This window comes from Chiloscyllium plagiosum, unplaced genomic scaffold (assembly GCF_037043375.1).
Source record: "Chiloscyllium plagiosum isolate Xiang-an unplaced genomic scaffold, Cpla_swu_hap1 HiC_scaffold_31, whole genome shotgun sequence".
Lineage (NCBI taxonomy): Eukaryota > Metazoa > Chordata > Chondrichthyes > Orectolobiformes > Hemiscylliidae > Chiloscyllium > Chiloscyllium plagiosum.
This window is the reverse complement of record NW_028270169.1, coordinates 7337873-7354897: the sequence shown is the minus strand read 5'-3', so window position 1 is coordinate 7354897 and position 17025 is coordinate 7337873. Positions and strand designations below refer to the sequence as shown.

The 17025-nt window shown below is 39.8% G+C and overlaps 1 protein-coding gene across 2 annotated transcripts in view; it reads right to left on the bottom strand.

Annotated features, from left to right (window-relative positions):
* bcas3 (BCAS3 microtubule associated cell migration factor) overlaps positions 1-17025 on the bottom strand; it is a 1223934-nt gene that overhangs the window by 453658 nt on the left and 753251 nt on the right. For both annotated transcript variants that reach the window (XM_043718095.2, XM_043718097.2), the window contains 2 exons: positions 7441-7637; positions 3989-4086 (listed from right to left, as the gene is read on the bottom strand). In XM_043718095.2, coding sequence (XP_043574030.2) covers positions 3989-4086; positions 7441-7637 — 295 coding nt within the window. The remainder of the gene's footprint in view (positions 1-3988; positions 4087-7440; positions 7638-17025) is intronic.

Genomic DNA, 17025 nt, shown 5'->3' with positions numbered 1-17025 from the left:
TAAAGCTCTGATAAGTCTTTAGAATGGAGTCACAAGTTTCTTCCCTGCAATATTTTCTGCATATTTAATGTGTCTGTTCCATTAGAGTTAGTCTTAATACTAAAATGGTTCAGGTTCAGAGACGTATTAAGTGGTTTACTACCAACAACATGGATGAGATTTTACAAGCATTACTTAAGAATTGCTACATCTAATACAGGAACGCTCACAATTAGTCATTATGATGTTGCTGTTGGTATGTAATTAAGAGATCAAGAATGTAAGCTAAGCCAGTTCTTCGATGAGTACAATTGCCATCAAGAAGAAGTTGTGTTTTGGACTACTACATTACTGCTTGATATGCTACCCTTGTACAATTATAAACAGACAAGAGCCAGTAGGAATAATGAGCCCCTCTTTTGCAGGATCTAGTAATTTCAAGCATATACAGAGCCAGAATTTCTGCTATTTTATACCAGCTTCTAAGCAGCATATCATCACCACCACCACCACCATCACCAGAAATTAATTCAAATTTTACAAATGACTGTCCAAAACCAATATCCAAACAGCTCCATGGCATGCACCCCTGATCTGAGTGTGAAATTCCAATGTACAAAATTATCTTTTTAATATTTCCAGCAGTTTAGAATTCTTGATCAAACATTCAAAGTATCTCTCAATTATCTATTTTTAAAAAAAATATTGGCACAACAAGTATACCTCAGTCTACTGTCGAGTTGCTCCCAAAAGACCCCATTAGCTTTCTAATCACTTTTGTGTAAAATAGATTTTGTTCAGAGTTTTCTGTTTGGATCAGGCACAGTGGCTGAATGGATGATTCAATGGGTTTTGTTGCAAAGATATACAAATTGCTTACGTTTACTTGTATTTCACAGAAATCCTGATCCAATCATAAAAGGTTTCTTCGAGCTTCCAGTGTATGTAGAGTTGCAGTGGACTGTCTGAAATAATTTAGGAACAATGGTAATGTAGAGTAATTATTCTACATTAGAGACCACTCCCTAATATAGTTTAGTCTCATTAGTATTTTTAAAAATGCAATAAAGCCTACATAAAGTGTGCTGTTCCATATTAGATTATGAAAAAAATAGGTTAATGTTTTCATTTAAGGGAGAATTAACTTTCTATTTTTAGTTTTAACAAGCGAAATATTGTTTAGCAGAATTTACAAACTAAAGGCATAAAGATTCAACTAACACTAAGATTATTTGTTCTGATCTTTCCACTTTGATCTGTTTTTATATCCTTCCATGTTATGCATACTTGATTAAACAGAAAATTCTGATACTAAAAATTGAGCTGATGGTGCAAAGAAGCTGAATTAGTTCAGACCTTTCTGATGACCATCTCTCTCAACCTCTGAATGCCGTTGGCCGACTTAATTGTTTAAGACTGTATCTGATAATGTCACCCTACTCCTTATTTAAATAAATATCATTAGAAGGTGATAGAACTGAACGAAAATCATTGTTTTGTACAACTTCTGCAGCAGTGTGGAGCATATCTTACTTTGCATACACAAACAGATGCAAAAATAAGATTGCATCTCTAAAGTTACCAACTGGGAGATGGAAGATGGCTACATATTAACTTACAATCAAGAGCACGAATAGGCCATTTGGCCTTTCTAAGTCTCCATTATTCGATAAAGTCATGGCAGGTCTAATTGAGCCCTCACCTCCAGTCTCGCTGCCCTTTGAAAACCATTGGGATAAACTGATACATTCAGACAGGCCACCCTTCTCCTATTGAACACCACAATGTTAAGAATGCCATTCCAGTGCAGTGTTAAACTGATGTTCTAGATTTCTGGCTATTTTTTCGGACTTAGCACAGGGCGTTTTTGGAGTAGTTTGAGATTATGGACAGAGTTGTGCTCTCAACGAGTTTATAATTTACTAGCCAGATGTTGAGCTCTGTGAGTATGTAAAGGGCTTTTCTCTTGGTCACAAAATACTGCTTTGTAGCCAGAGAATATAAACCTGCTCAAAATTCATCCTGTAGACTGGTAGTCACAATATAAATACTGCTTTTAATCCTTCAGTACTCTTTGTTTTGTTTTTTTTAAGTGGTCATTAAGGATAATGAAAGATGATTGAATATAAATGTTTGAGAATTTTGGCAAAAACTGGTTTGAGTGGAAGATCAAAGTAAACCTCAATGTTAAAAGTTAAGTTGGAAACTGTCTTAGAATTACATATTTAAAATGCATGGTTAGACACTTATAACTTACTGCTCATTGCTGCGAACTGGGTGGCACCAAATCTAACCCAAGTCAATGAGGGCTTGAACAGTGTTGCTGAGATTGCAATGAGCTAGAATGTTGGAACAGTAAAGCATACATAACAGGAACTGGTGGTTTACTGAAAAACAGAGAGACCACAAGCAATGTAAGACTTTTGGAATCTGACTCACAAATTTTAAATCCGTCAGTTGTGTTGTGTATCTGGATTACATCACATTGAAAGATTAAAATCAATGTAAAAACAATATTTTTCAAACTTCTGCAAAAATAGGTTTGCTTATTACATGTAGAATTCCTGACTGTCACATATTTTGTGGGTGGTGAGACATCTGGTATTCCTGCAAAGAGTCTGCCACTGCTCACAGGGAACAGCTTCAGAGGAACCAGCTCTTCAGGAGACTGAGGTGACTGAGTGCATCACTGACTTTACATTCTACTCAATTTTATTTCCCATTGAAATCAATAACAGTGGAATTCTACCTCATTCCTTGGGCATCCTGGAGGCAGGTTAGAATTAAAGATGTTTAAAGATGAGCCAATTTGAAAAAACTGGCTGTGGGTAAGTTTAAGGATGCATGTTTAGAGTGGTTATCCTATGTGTCTTTAGATCGTGACAGACTGAAATGTTACTGGTGTAAACTTCTCAGTTCTCACTTTTCTGTCACACTATTCTGCTTGGACAAGTTGTCTTTCAGGTACATCCTGAATTCTTTCCACAGCACTTCTTGATTAACTCAGTAAGAGGAATACTTGAACTCAGGAGCTTTGATTCCTGTTACTAGTTTTTCACTCCTGTTTTACAGACGAGGGCAGACAAAACATGCTCTTGAGAGGAAGCAATGTGAATGCCAACTGCATTTGAACTTGGATTTTCAAGCTGAGGGTCAGAGAGTTCTACGTGCTGAATCCATTGTTCATAATGGGTACATAAATAGTAACAAAGTGCACACTTGTGTTTTTGCAGGAAATACTGTCCAGAGGAACTTATCATCAATCATTTACGTCACTGCACCCAGAACAATCCTACCCTGACTTGAGCACATGACAAAAGGCTTGTAGGAAATGTATGTGAAAACATAACACTGCTCCATAAAAACACAGAAAACAGAAGCAGGCCATTCAGTCCACTGAGGCCGCTCCGCTATTCAACATGTCATGGCTGTTATTTATTATCAGTATGCTTGAGACTGAAGTTTATTCTGCTGTCAATTATCATTCATATCAGGAGGCATGTTCAGTTTGATTCAATTGCACTCATGATGTACACGAGGGCATATATCAGAAAAATCCACACCATCATATCTTTGCCATAGCATACTAGGAAGCAGAAAACCTTGGTAACATATTCAGGTAACAAATATGTGAAACAATGGAAACTTGAAGACAGAAATAAATTTTTGTTGTTGCAGATGACAAAAATTATCTGACTCTTTTACAGCAAGAACTTTCACTCTGTCAACATGTACCATCCAACTACCTGTGCACATGCACTCCATAGTTAATCCACTGCAGATTTTCTTCACATTAGACAAGACATTTACTTTAGCATATACATGGAAAACATGTTACTATTAATTCTTAAGATAGCTTGTGACACCTTGTGAAAAATCAAATGCAAATCTGCTGAACAAATCAGTCTTTAACAAACTAGAGCATTATACGCATTCAAATAAGAGAGTTCAGCAGGTAAAGTTAAGTCATCTCCTCCCCACCAGTATAACCTGTGCATAGATTTCCTACCTGATCCAGCATCAATCACTGTTGAAAGAGTTCTCCGGTCAGCAATTACCCTTGATGATCCTGGCATGCTAACAGGTTCTGAGCGGACTGGCTGGATCCTGACACCATAATATCCAAAAATAATGTGTTAAACATTGCAACGGTAATCTGGCTTGTCATTTGCACAAATATTTCGCCAGAACGACTGCACTTTTGATTATTATATTGAATGCTCATTATGTGACATAGTTAAATTCAACGTTCTCTCCCAAACAGATTCTCTCCATGCAATACTAAACCAAACCACCCAGTTCTGCTCCACATGATGACCAAAACAAAAACAGAGCCTGACCTAGACCACATGTGGATTCTTCAAAGCTTTGTAAAGGTTGGGGACTGAGCCTCTTCCTTCCTGATAAAAAGACGCTCAGCCATTATCCTGTGACTAAGGGACCAGCAGCAGCACCAACCACACACACCAGGAGTCCTTAAGTCAATCATGGATGGGTTTGTCTGCCTTGCTTCCATAATGCAGAATAGGCATCGAATGCAAAGGGTATTCATGTCACTGTCTTAAATGGGGTATGTTAGGCAGGTGGCAGGATCTCCAACCACCATCCTGGTGCCTAACTAAATTAGTCTCCATCACTAAACTTCCCACCAGGTAGGCCTTTAAATTCTGCTTGTAATTTTTGTGCCCTAAAATGAGCTACACACTTATAAACTTGAAACCCTTCCTGTTGATGTCTCCATTGGAATTAGTATTGTGTTGCATTCACAAAGTCGTTCAAAGATAGAAAAAGTTCTGTGCGCTTATCATTGATGTTTTCCTGTTGATGGAAATGTGATTAATGTTTTCCCTGGAAACATGGCACTGATGTTGGTGTTTGGAGAGTGATTGGTCTAAATAAACCTCCAAGACTTATTTGTACCTGAAGATATGCTTTAGAAATTTGCCAGTTTCAACCAATTCATACAGTGATGTGAAAACAGCCAAGTGCTTCACTGTAATTCACATTACAGCAGTACAGCCATAGAGTCATACAGCATGGAAACAAACCCTCAGTCTACTTCATCCATGCTGTCCAAACATCCCAATCTGATCTAGTCCCTTTTGCCAGCATTTGGCCCATATCCCTCTAAACCTTTCCCAGTGTATTTTAAATGCTGCATTTGTACCTGCTTCCACCACTTCCTCTGGCAGTTCATTCCAGACATGCACCATCCTCTGCATGAAATAGTTACCCCTCAGGGCCATTTTACATTTTTTCCCTCACCTTAAACCTATGCCCCCTAGGTTTAGATTCCTCCACCCTAAGAAAAAGACCTTCACTATTCATCCCCAACCATGCCCCTCATGATTTTATAATCTTCTATAAAGTTGCCCCTCAGTCTCCGACAATCCAGGAGAAAAAAATCAGTTTATTCAGCATCTCTCTATAGCTCAAACCCTCCAGTCCTAGCAACATCCTTGTAAGTCTTTTCTGTACCCTCCCAAGTTTAACAACATCCTTCCTATAGAAGGGCAAGCAGAACTGTATGCAGTATTCTACAAGTGGCTTCACTGATGTCCCGTGCAGCCACAACATGACATCCCAACTTCTATATTCAATGTTCTGACCAATGAAGGCAAGTGTGCCACTCACCTTCTTCATTACCCTGTCTCCCTGTGACTTCACTTTCAAGGAAATGTGCACCTGAACCCCTAGGTATCTTTGTTCGGTAACACTCCCCAGGGCTCTACCTTTAACTGTATAACTCCTGCCAAAATGCAACACCTCACATTTATCTAAATTAAATTCCATCTGCCACTCCTCGGCCAAGTGGCCCACCTGATCAAAGTTGCATTGTACTGTGATGTAATCTTCTTCACTGTCCACTACTCCATCTACTTTGGTGCCATCTGCAAACTTACTAACCATACCTCATATATTCATATCCAAATCATTTGTATAAATGACAAAAAGTAGTGGATTCAGTGCTGATCCCTGTGGCACACCACATGTCACAGGCTTCCAGTCCAAAAAACAACCCTCCATGACCACGCTCTGTCTCCTTCTTTCAAGCCAATTTTGTATCCAATTGGCTAGCTCCCCTAGATCCCATGTGATCTAACCTTACTAACCAGTCTACCGTGTGGACCTTGTTGAACGCTTTGCTGAAGTCCATGTAGACAACACCTACCGCTCTGCCTTCATCAATCTTCTTTGTCACCTTTTCAAAAAACTCAATCAACTTAGTGAGGCACAATTTCCCATCCAGACAGCCATTTTGGTTATCCCTAATCAGTCCTTGCCTTTCCAAATGCAAACAACTTACCTATGATTAATGTAGGCTCACCAGTTTATTATTCCCTGGTTTTTCCTTGTAGCCTTCCTTAAATAATAGCACAACATTAGCCATTTTTAGGAAACCTGGTTGGCATGGATGAGTTACAGAGTAAAACAGTCATACAGTATGGGAACAGACCCTTTGGTCCAACTCATACACGCCGACCAGACATCCCAATCTAACCTAGTTCCATTTGCCAGCATTTGGCCCATATCCCCCTAAATCTTTCTTATTCATATACACATCCAGCTGCCTTTTAAACATTGTAATTGTACCTGCCTCCACCACTTCCTCTGGCCCCTCATTCCATACACGCACCACCTCTGTGTGAAAAGTTACCCCTCAGGTCCATTTACGTCTTTCCCCTCTCACCTTAAAGCTATGCCCTCTAGTTTTGGTCTCCTCTACCTTGGGAAAAACATCTTGGCTATTCACCCTATCTATTTTCTTCATGATTTTACAAACCTCAATAAAAATCACACATCAACCTTCGATGCTCCAGAGAAAAAAGCCCCAGCCTATTCAGCCTCTCTCTATAGCTCAAACCCTCCGGTCCCAGCAGCATTCTTGTAAATCTTTTCTGCACCCTCTCAGGCTTAATATTATCCTTCCTATAGAATGGTGACCAGAATTGTATGCAGTATCCCAAAAGTGGCCTCATTAATGTTCTGTACAGCTGCAACATAACATCCCAATTCCTATACACAATGATCTGACCAATGAAGGCAAGTATGCCAAACACTTTCTTCACCATCCAACCTACTTAAGACTCCACTTTTAAGGAACTATGCACTGCACCCCTCGGTCTGTTTGGCAGCACTAGTTTCTGTGCTATAAGACTCTATGCATCTTGGTTTGAACAAAACAGCAAAAAAAATTCAATAGGAACTAGAGGAATGTTTGATGCATAAGTTCACTGTAACTACATTTTACACTTCAATAATGAATCCAACAATGACAACAAACTGTATAAATAAAACACAAACAAATGCAATTTGATGTTTGAGCAGCTTAATTTTCTGATGGGGAAGAGGGGAAGCAATTCAGGCATGAAGGAACAGACCTTCCAACATCATTGAGATTCTGTATCTTGGGCAATGTACAAAGAACCAGTACTTGCATACTATGATGAATTTCCTTACCTTAGGCTATTGAGTTCTAGGTCATCAGTATCAAAGTCCATAAGTGGCTGTGGGGTGTCACTGGGTCCCTGTGACTGAAGTACTGAGGAACTGGAAGAAATAACTGTTGTTTGTCCTGAAGGATGAATCGTCTTAAACTGAAACTGTGGACCCATCCATAGCCGCCTGTGGGGTCCTGTGTGTGTCACAATCTCAACCTGAAAATAAACATTCAAAGTTCAAATGGCAACATTATGGAAAATGTGTCTATGAATAATGAACAACAATAAACACAGGCAAAAGCAAAGCAAGTGTATGAGTATCAGAGAACGCTGGAGAAACACAACAGGTCCGGTAGCATCTGTAGAAAGAAAACAGAGCTAACGTTTTCAGAACTGTTCTGAGAAGAGGAATTCCATCAGCACCGTCTCTGCTGCATTTTCTGGATGCAATGTAAGGATCAAATAAATGCTATTCTTTATTGAAGTCAGCTCTACATGCATTCAGGCAAAATGCCTGCAATGCCAACTAAAATGAACTGGACACCGTGAGGCTGAAAAGCATTTCCCTCCGACAAGTCCTGTTCTCTCACCTCTGAAATGGGCCAGTATTAAAAAAGAGGACAAAGAAAAAGCTTAAAAGACACTCTAAAGCTTTGATTAAAGTGGAGCATCATTGATGTTAATAACTGAAAGAAGCTTGCTACCAATTGTTCAAAATGGCAACAACTTGCCATCAAGCCATACTTTGAATTCTAATATCTTCAATGATGAGGCAGAATGGCAGCAGGAAAGGAAACAAATGGTAGCAAGGCCTGCAATTCAGCTCCTTGAGGAATGTCTGTCCATTGTGCCCACAGAGCTAAAGGTTCAGAACTGGCCTGTTCAGTCATTTGAGGACTCACAAAAGCAATTTATGATCCTGAGTAGTTATCATTCTCACAATGACACATGATGAATTATACAAATGCAATTCTTAAGTTTAAAATGTAAAACAGATACTTTCAGTTTGCACTTGTTTTACATGTGACAGGACTAAACTGCAGAATCTTTGTTTGAGAAGTGAAAAGTGTTCGAAGTCGAGTTCATAGATGAGCAGGTTGTACAAAAGCTGATGAAACAAATAGACCTGATGGATCAAATAACCTCATGCGAAGTTTCATTATGCACTCTCAGTAATGTTAACTGTCCCTTCAGTAGCCAGGAAAATGAGTAAGTGGGCACCGTGCTGCTGACTGCATGTTACTTTCGAATCTCAGTTATCTATGTGTGCAATCAGCACAGCCAGCCGGAGCTAATTTTATTTAGTTAAGTAAAACTAACCCTAACCCAGGTATCGATTTGTTCACAAACTACTAATCCAAACTGAACTCGAGGCACACCTCAGAGAATTTGTAGGCACTGAAACATGGCTATGTAGTACATCATAACTAGCTGGCTCTTCAAGACAACTATCTAATTTGTCCCACACACCTGACGTGGAAATAAAAAAATACCAGAAGTATGGTATTTACTGCTGAAGTTTGCAGAATGAAATTTGAGCAATGAGGCAAATAGCATACATTTTACACTTTAGCACACAAAAACACATGTTTTGAAGAAGGACAATCTCTTCATGGGCTTAATTTGAGAATATTTTGTTTTTTCTCCAACCACGGTCAGATTGACCTGCTTTTACATAACAGAGTCAAGTTAGATCTGATGGGAGTCATCTAATACACAATTACTAAACTAAAACTTCCGCAATGTACAAAAGAACCCACCGCAGTATGTCAATACATCAAAAGAATATTTAGTCCATATTCCTCCCACTGAGAATATTTTAAATATCTTGAGCCAGATGCAGATGCACTAAGTATTGGAAGATTATAATCAGAGAGTGAGGGATGAGTGTTCATGTCAACCTGAGGTGGTATTTTTAAGTTCAAGTATCCACGGGTGGTGCAGCAGTGAAGTGGTCATAAACAAGGGTTTGTCCTCATTTCCTTCAAGTCATTTTAATTGAAATCAACAATAAATAGTATGAAATAAGAACGCCTGCTCCTAAACTCCTGTCAAATCTGCATTATAACAAAATTTGAAAAAAACTGGAGAACCATAGCAGCACTTCCACGTTTAAATAGGAAGAAAACCAGGTGGGTCCTGTAACAGGAATGCAATTCTCACTCACTGACCTTGGACCATGCAAAACTCAAGTGACAAGGGCAAAAATTAATCCCACCATTTATTTGCTTCAAGCAAAACATTACTCTACATGAGATGCCACCTTATTCACCTTTACTGGATTACAGTCACCCCATACTGCAACTTCATCTGTACAGGAACTTCCGTTTATGTAGTATTTTAAATGGAATAAAACATCCAAGGCAATTCACACGAACATTATCAAACAAAATCTGATAGCAAGCCACTTAAGTTGATATTAGGATAAGATGTTCAGAGCTTTTAATGTACGCCTTAAAGAAGAAGAGGGGTAGAGAGGTTTTGGGAAAGAATTACTGAGCTTAGGGTTGTGGCAGTTGAATATATAGCTACCACTGAAACTTGGTTATGCATTTATAGTCCAGTGTGCAGGTTGTGCTGCTCTAAGTTACAGAGCCAATGTGACCAACCTTGCTTGAAGTCAGAAAACTCCACTGACCAACAGAATTGTAGTAATAGATTGATGGAAATGCAAAAACTTTTTTTTAAAATTAAGGTACCTGAACATGTAGTCATATAGCACCCTTCACAGCTTCAGGATGTCCTCAAGAACTTTACAACTAATGAGGTAGTTTTGCAGTGTAGGCACTGTAGTAGCAAATGTCACAGTCAATTTGTATACATCAAGATAGAATAGCAACATTTTATTATCTATCTGTTCCTTCAGTGATCATATATATGGGGAAGAATTTCCCTACTCCTATTTGAAGAATGGCACAAGATCTTTTAAGGATGTCCCTCTAGATAAAGAGGCTTTGGTTTCACCCAAAATACATTGTTCTGTCTTGAGATCACTAGAGCACCAAACATAGATTCTGTGCTTAAGAATCTGGAGTTGGATTTAACTTGTAACTTTTGATTCAGAAGCAAGGAAGTTACCAAATAAGCCACAGCCACATTAACTCCTCTGATATCAAGACCAGAAAGTTTTAGCAGAAATGCTGAGTTCCTATGTGCTCCTGTGGCTAGGATGCAGTGATAGGGTCCCTACCTCTGAGTCAGGAGGCCTAGATTCAAATCACACCTACTTCCAAAATGTGTCATAACATCTCTGAACTAGCTGATTAGAAAATATATACACACTGACTTCTCTTAATTAACTGCAAATTATTTTTCAGTAGATTTTCTAGTGCTTATAACTCAGTAGTTCAGCTGCAAATATTGAGGTTGTTAGACTTAATTAGTATAACAGTGGCTGAAAGAACTTTTGACAAGGACTTGTCTACTGAGGTAGTATGAGCCGAGGTTAGAAACAGGAGAGGAGAGGTCACACTGCTTGGAGTTTTTTATAGGCCTCTGCAGATTTCCAGGGAGGTGGAGGAGAGGATTGGCAAAATGATTCTGGGTAGGAGTGAAAGGAACAGGGTGGTCATTATGGGGGACTTTAACTTCCCCAACATTGACCGGAAATGCTATAACTCTAGTACGTCGGATGGATTAGTTTTTGTCTAATGTGTACAGGAGGGTTTCCTGTCACACAATGTCGAAGGGCCGACAAGAGGGGAGGCCACACTGGATCTGGTGAGCACTTTGGAAAGAGTGACCATAATTCAGTTACGCTTAGTTTAGCGATGGAAAGATATAGGTATATGCCACAGGTCAAGAGTTATCAATGGGGCAAGGGCAATTATAATGCGATTAGCCAAGAATTAGGATGCATAGAATGGGGTAGCAAAATGCAGGGGATGCGGAAAATGGAAATGTGGAGCTGGTTTAAGGAATAGATATTGCCTGTCCTTGATAGGTATGTCCCTGTTGGGCGGGGAGGAGGTGATAAGGTAAGGGAACCATGGTTTACTACAGAAAGTGCATTTCTTGTTAAGCGGAAGAAGGAGGCTTATGTGTTGATGAGACAAGATGGTTCAGATGAGGTGATAGAGAGTTACAGATTAGCTAGGAAGGATTTAAAGAGAGAGTTAAGAAGAGCAAAGAGAAGACATGAGCAGCCTTTAACAGATAGAATAAAGGAGAACCCTAAAGCTTTCTATAGGTATGTGAGGAATAAAAGGATGACTAGGGTCCGAATACAGCCAGTCAAAGACAGAAGTGGGAAGTTGAGTATGGACCCTGTGGAGATTGGAGAGGTGCTAAACGAACATTTTTCATCAGTTTTCACTCAGGAAAAGGAGAATATTGTAGAGGAGAAGAATGGGATACGAGATATTAAAATAGAAAGGATCGAGGTTAGTTACGAAGAGGTGTTATCAATTCTAGAAGGAGTGAAAGTAGACACATCCCTTGGCCTGGATGGGATTATCCGAGGATTCTCTGGGAAGCTAGGGAGGAGATAGTGGAGCCTGTGACTTTGATATTTGAGTCATCATTGTCTACAGGTTTAGTGCCAGAGGACTGGAGGATTGCAAATGTTGTGCCCTTGTTCAAGAAGGGCAGTAGAGATGATCCAGGTAATTATAGACTAGTGAGCCTTACTTCTGTTGTAGGAATGGTTTTGCAAAGGATTATAAGAGATAGGATTTATAATCATCTAGTAAGCAACAATTTGATTGGAAACAGTCAACATGGTTTCGGCAAGGGCAGGTCGTGTCTCACAAACCTCATTTGAATTTTTTAAGAAGGTGACCAAACATGTAGACAGTTGACATGGTGTACATGGATTTAAGCAAAGCCTTTGATAAAGTTTCATGTGGTAGGCTGTTGGAGAAAATGCAGAGGCATGGGATTGAGGGTGATTTAGCAGTTTGGATTAGAAACTGGCTTTCTGAAAGAAGGCAGCGAGTGGTGGTTGACGGAAAATATTCAGCCTGGAGTCTGGTTACAAGTGGTGTGCCACAAGGATCTTTTTTGGGACACTGTTGTTTGACATTTTTATAAATGACTTAGACACAGGAATAGGAGGATGGGCTAGTAAATTGGCAGATGACACTAAAGTCGGTGGAGTAGTGGACAGTTTGGAAGAATGTTGCAGGTTGCAGGGGGACTTGGATAAACTGCCGAATTGGGCTGAGAGGTGGCAAATGGAGTTCAATGCAGCTAAATGTGAGGTGATTCACTTTGGGAAGAATAACAGGAAGGCAGAGTACTGGGGGTCAATGGAAAGATTCTTGGTAGTGTGGATGTGCAGAGGGATCTTGGAGTTCATGTGCATAGATCCCTGAAAGTTGCCACTCAGGTTGATAGTGCTGTTAAGAAGGCATACGGTGTGTTAGGTTTCATTGGTAGAGGAATTGAGTTCCGGAGCCATAATGTCATGCTGCAACTATACAAAACGTTAGTGCGGCCGCACTTGGAATATTGTATACAGTTCTGGTCGCCCCATTACAGGAAGGATGTGGAAGCATTGGAAAAGGTGCAGAGGAGATTTATCAGGATGTTGCCTGGTCTGGAGGGAAGGTCTTATGAGGAAAGGCTGAGAGACTTGGGTCTGTTCTCATTGGAAAGAAGAAGGCTAAGAGGTGATTTGATAGAGACATACAAGATGATCAGAGGATTAGATAGGGTAGACAGAGAGAGTCTTTTTCCTAGGATGATGACGTCAGCTTGTACGAGGGGGCATAACTACAAATTGAGGGGTGATAGATTTACGACAGACGTCAGAGGCAGGTTCTTTACTCAGAGAGTGGTAAGGGCGTGGAATGCCCTACCTGCTAATGTAGTTAACTCAGCCACATTAGGGAGATTTAAACAATTCTTGCATAAGCACATGGGTGATGATGGGATAGTGTAGGGGGATGAGCTTAGAATAGTTCACAGGTCGGTGCCACATCGAGGGCCGAAGGGCCTGTTCTGCACTGTATTGTTCTATGTTCTATATACTATGTAATTCACACCACATTTTTGTTGACATTTTGGGAAAACTAAATGATTTAAAAATGAATGAAACCGTGTCATAATTACACAATGTACAGAGCAAATCCATTATATATAACAAAACTTTTGTGGCATTGTGGTAGTGTCCTTACTTCTTGGCTAGAAGATCTGGGTGCAAGGCCACTTGTTCAGGAAGTGTGTAATAACATGTCTGAACAGGTTGATTAAAAATAATTATAATGAATCTTCGGGTGTCAATAGGGCAATCTCACATTGAAGTTCAAATGATAGTTTCAGATTGCTTAAATTTATCTCCTAGTTTGGGAAATTGGTTGGGTGGCAGCTGACAGAAAGTAGGAATAATAAATAAGTACTCAAATTGGCAAGATGTGACCAGTGGTGTCCTACTAGGATTTTTGTTAGGGCCTTAATTATTTATGAGCAACTTAGAAAATGAAAGAAAGTCTGATGGAGTCATAGAGATGTACAGCACAGAAACAGACCCTTCGGTCCAATTCATCCATGCCGACCAGATATCCCAACCTGCCAACATCTGTCCCATATCCCTCCAAACCCTTCCTATTCATATACCATCCAGATGCCTTTTAAATGTTGCAATTGTATTTGCCTCCACCACTTCCTCTGGCAGGTCATTCCATACACGTACCACTCTCTGCATGAAAAAGTTGCTCCTGAGGTCTCTTTTATATCTTTCCCCTCTCACCTTAAACCTATGCCCTCTAGTTCTGGACTCACCCCACTCCAGGGAAAATACTTTATCTATTTATCCTATCCATGCCCCTCATGATTTTGTAAAACCTCTATAAGGTCACCCCTCAACCTCCGATGCTTCAGGGAAAACAGTCCCAGCCTATTCAACCTCTCCCTATAGCTCAAATCCTCCAATCCTGACAACATCCTTGTAAATCTTTTCTGAACCCTTTCAAGTTTCACAACTTCTTTCCGATAGGAAGGAGACCAGAATTGCACGCAATATTCCAACAGTGGCCTAACCAATGTCCTGTACAGCCGCAACATGACCTCCCAACTCCTGTACTCAATACTCTGACCAATAAAGGAAAGCATACCAAACGCCTTCTTCACTATCCTATCTACCTGCGACTCCACTTTCAAGGAGCTATGAACCTGCACTCCAAGGTCTCTTTGTTCAGCAACACTCCCTAGGTCCTTACCATTATGTGTATAAGTCCTGCTAAGATTTTCTTTCTCAAAATGTAGCACCTCACAAAGTTAGGCAGCATTGTAGATGATGGAAATGATAGTATAAAATTACCAAAGGATATTGATAGATTAGGTGAATGGGCAAAACTGTGTCAGATGGAGTTCAATGTAAGCAAATGTGAGGTTATCTACTTTAGACTCAGAAAGGATAGATCAGGATACTTTCCAGATGGTATGATATTAAATACAATGGATGTGCAAAGAGATTTAGGGGTTCAAGTGCACAATTTTTTAACATGCACGAACAGGTGCAGAAAATGATCAGGAAAGCTTATAGAATGCTGGCCTTTATATTTATAGGACCGGCATATAAGGTTGCAGAAGTAATGCTGCAGTTTGTCAAAACCCTAGTTAGACCCTGCCTGGAGTACTGTGAGCAGATCTGGGTACCAAACCTTAGGAATGATGTACTAGCCTTGCAGGAAGTATAATATCGTTTACAAGAATGATACTTTCAGGGTGTTGTAAGGAGATATTATACAAATAAGGCTGTTTTCTCTGGAATTTAGATGGTTAAGTGGTGACCTGATCTTCAAAGTATTAACAGGAAAGGATGAGGTAGATAGAGATAAACTACTTCCACTGGTTGGGGATTCTAGAAGTAGAAGGCAAAACATGAAATGTAGGGCCAGACCATTCAGGAGAGACGTTAGGAAGCATTTCTACACAAAAAGATTGGTAGACATTTGGAACTCTCTTCCACAAATGGAGTGGATGTTGGATCAGTTGTTAATTTTACATTTGAGATAGATAATATCAAAAAATTAAGGGATATGGACCAAAGGCAGGTATATAGAATTAGGCTGCAAATCTGCCATGATCTTATTGAATGGTGAGACAGACTTAAAGGCTGAATGGCCCACTCCTAGGTAAAAACAATGACTGCAGATGCTGGAAACCAGATTCTGGATTAATGGTGCTGGAAGAGCACAGCAGTTCAGGCAGCATCCGAGGAGCAGTAGATGCTGCCTGAACTGCTGTGCTCTTCCAGCACCACTAACCCGCTCCTGTTCCTATATCATCTGAACTTTTTTTTTAGATAATCGTCTGTTATGACTCTCAGGAATCTATCATTCCATAACTAAATCACCTGAACTCCCCTCAATTAGACTCCAAGCTACAACCCATTCTAGGGTCAATATTTACTTTTAACGTATATACTTGAAACCCCTCAATGCCTGCAATCTAAACTGCTCAAACTAGTTTCCAGCCTGTAATTCAATCCCAGGTATCTGTTGCTCTTTATATGGGCCACTTGACACTCACTCCGCACCCACCAACCCTTCCCCACACCTTTGCATTTGATTGTAGCCGATAGCCCATTCATTAACAATTTGAACCCCTTGTATATATTACTAGCCTGTGGCTATGCCTGGGTGTTTATTACTGTGTGTATTATAATGGTATTAATATATGTTATAAGTATAGGTTGCTTGAAGAACAAAAAAGTTGGAATTTTACTACATGTTTTTTGAAAACAATTCTTGAAAACAACACATTTTCCTCGTGGAGGGAATGAGCACATTGACTGCTAAAATCAGGTGGGTGGGCTGCTGAGAAAGGGAGAATGTGGGTCAGGATTCAGCACAAGCAAGGTCACATCAGATGGTACTAATGTCTGATCCATTTACAGATGAACTCTTCCAGTCTAGTTGCAGCAGAGATTAGAGATTTTTTTCAAAATAAATTATTAGAATCCTACTTTTAGAGGCATTGCTATATTTTAATATCCTTGCTATTATTTTTTAAATGCACAGGGGGAGAAAGACACAACAGCTTTGCAGATTAATCACCAACACCATCAGTGTGGCAGAGCTGAAAATTGAACAGATGCTTGTTCAGTTTTCACTGAGGCTATGGCCAGCTGTTACTGCTGAACCGGCTGTTCCATCAAATGCAGACATATTGTGTCTACCTTGCATTCTGACAGCACACATTAACTGAACTGTACATTGAAAGGGAAAATTCAGCAACAGCTGCTCTTTTACCATAGCAAAGTAATGTTTGCATCACCTTTCCTTGTTTCTAAAACCCGTCTAGGGCAGTGGTCCCTGGGGACAGTTCGAAAGTAGTTTATAAAGACAAGTGACTTATTCCTTCTCCTTCCACAGGAATAAGCACAACATAATATATCTGATACCATCGGAAATGGGATATATTATCTTGAACTTCTGCTTGTATGTTTCACAGGACTGACATGACTGGAGAAGATGCCAGCGTGATTGGGATGATTTGGTCTTTGGCCTTTTCTCAGATAGACGGGATAGGCCAAAGATTCTGCTCTACTCATACAATTATTGTGCTCCTTAGTTCAATCAACTTCGTTTAAACTAGATAAGTTCAATGTACACAAAAAAAGTTACAGAAGGCTTGTTATACCAGTCACATAATAATA